Below are 350 nucleotides of genomic sequence, written 5' to 3' on the forward strand. Positions count from 1 at the left end.
TTGCTGGCGAATGAAGCAACCGATGAACAGCAGCAGCAGCAGCAGCAGCAACAGCAGCGGCAACAGCAACAGCAGCAGCAACAGCAACAGCAGCAACAGGAGAAACACCAACAGCAGCAGCAACAGCGACAACAGCAAAACCAGCAACGGCAACGGCAGCAACAGCAGCAGCAGCAACAACAGCAACAGCAGTAGCAACAGTAGCAGCAACAGCAGCAAAAGCAGCGACAACAGCAAGAACAACAGCAGCGACAGCAACAGAAGCAACAGCAGCAGCAGCAACAGCAGCAGCAGCAGCAACAGCAGCAGCAGCAGCAGCAGCAGCAGCAAGTGAAAATAGTATACTTTTG

At 53.7% G+C, this 350-nt stretch overlaps 1 protein-coding gene across 1 annotated transcript; it reads left to right on the forward strand.

The window, feature by feature from the left end:
• Window positions 1–10: 10 nt before the first annotated feature.
• On the forward strand, window positions 11–334 carry EMH_0078640 (uncharacterized protein; the record flags this gene model as incomplete). The annotated part of the gene is made up of 1 exon (XM_013500029.1): window positions 11–334. The coding sequence occupies one exon, from the start codon at window positions 11–13 to the stop codon at window positions 332–334; it is 324 nt and encodes a 107-aa protein (XP_013355483.1).
• Window positions 335–350: the final 16 nt, after the last annotated feature.

The sequence above is a fragment of the Eimeria mitis genome, genomic scaffold (assembly GCF_000499745.2).
Source record: "Eimeria mitis Houghton genomic scaffold, Emh_scaff4933, whole genome shotgun sequence".
In the NCBI taxonomy this organism is placed as follows: domain Eukaryota; phylum Apicomplexa; class Conoidasida; order Eucoccidiorida; family Eimeriidae; genus Eimeria; species Eimeria mitis.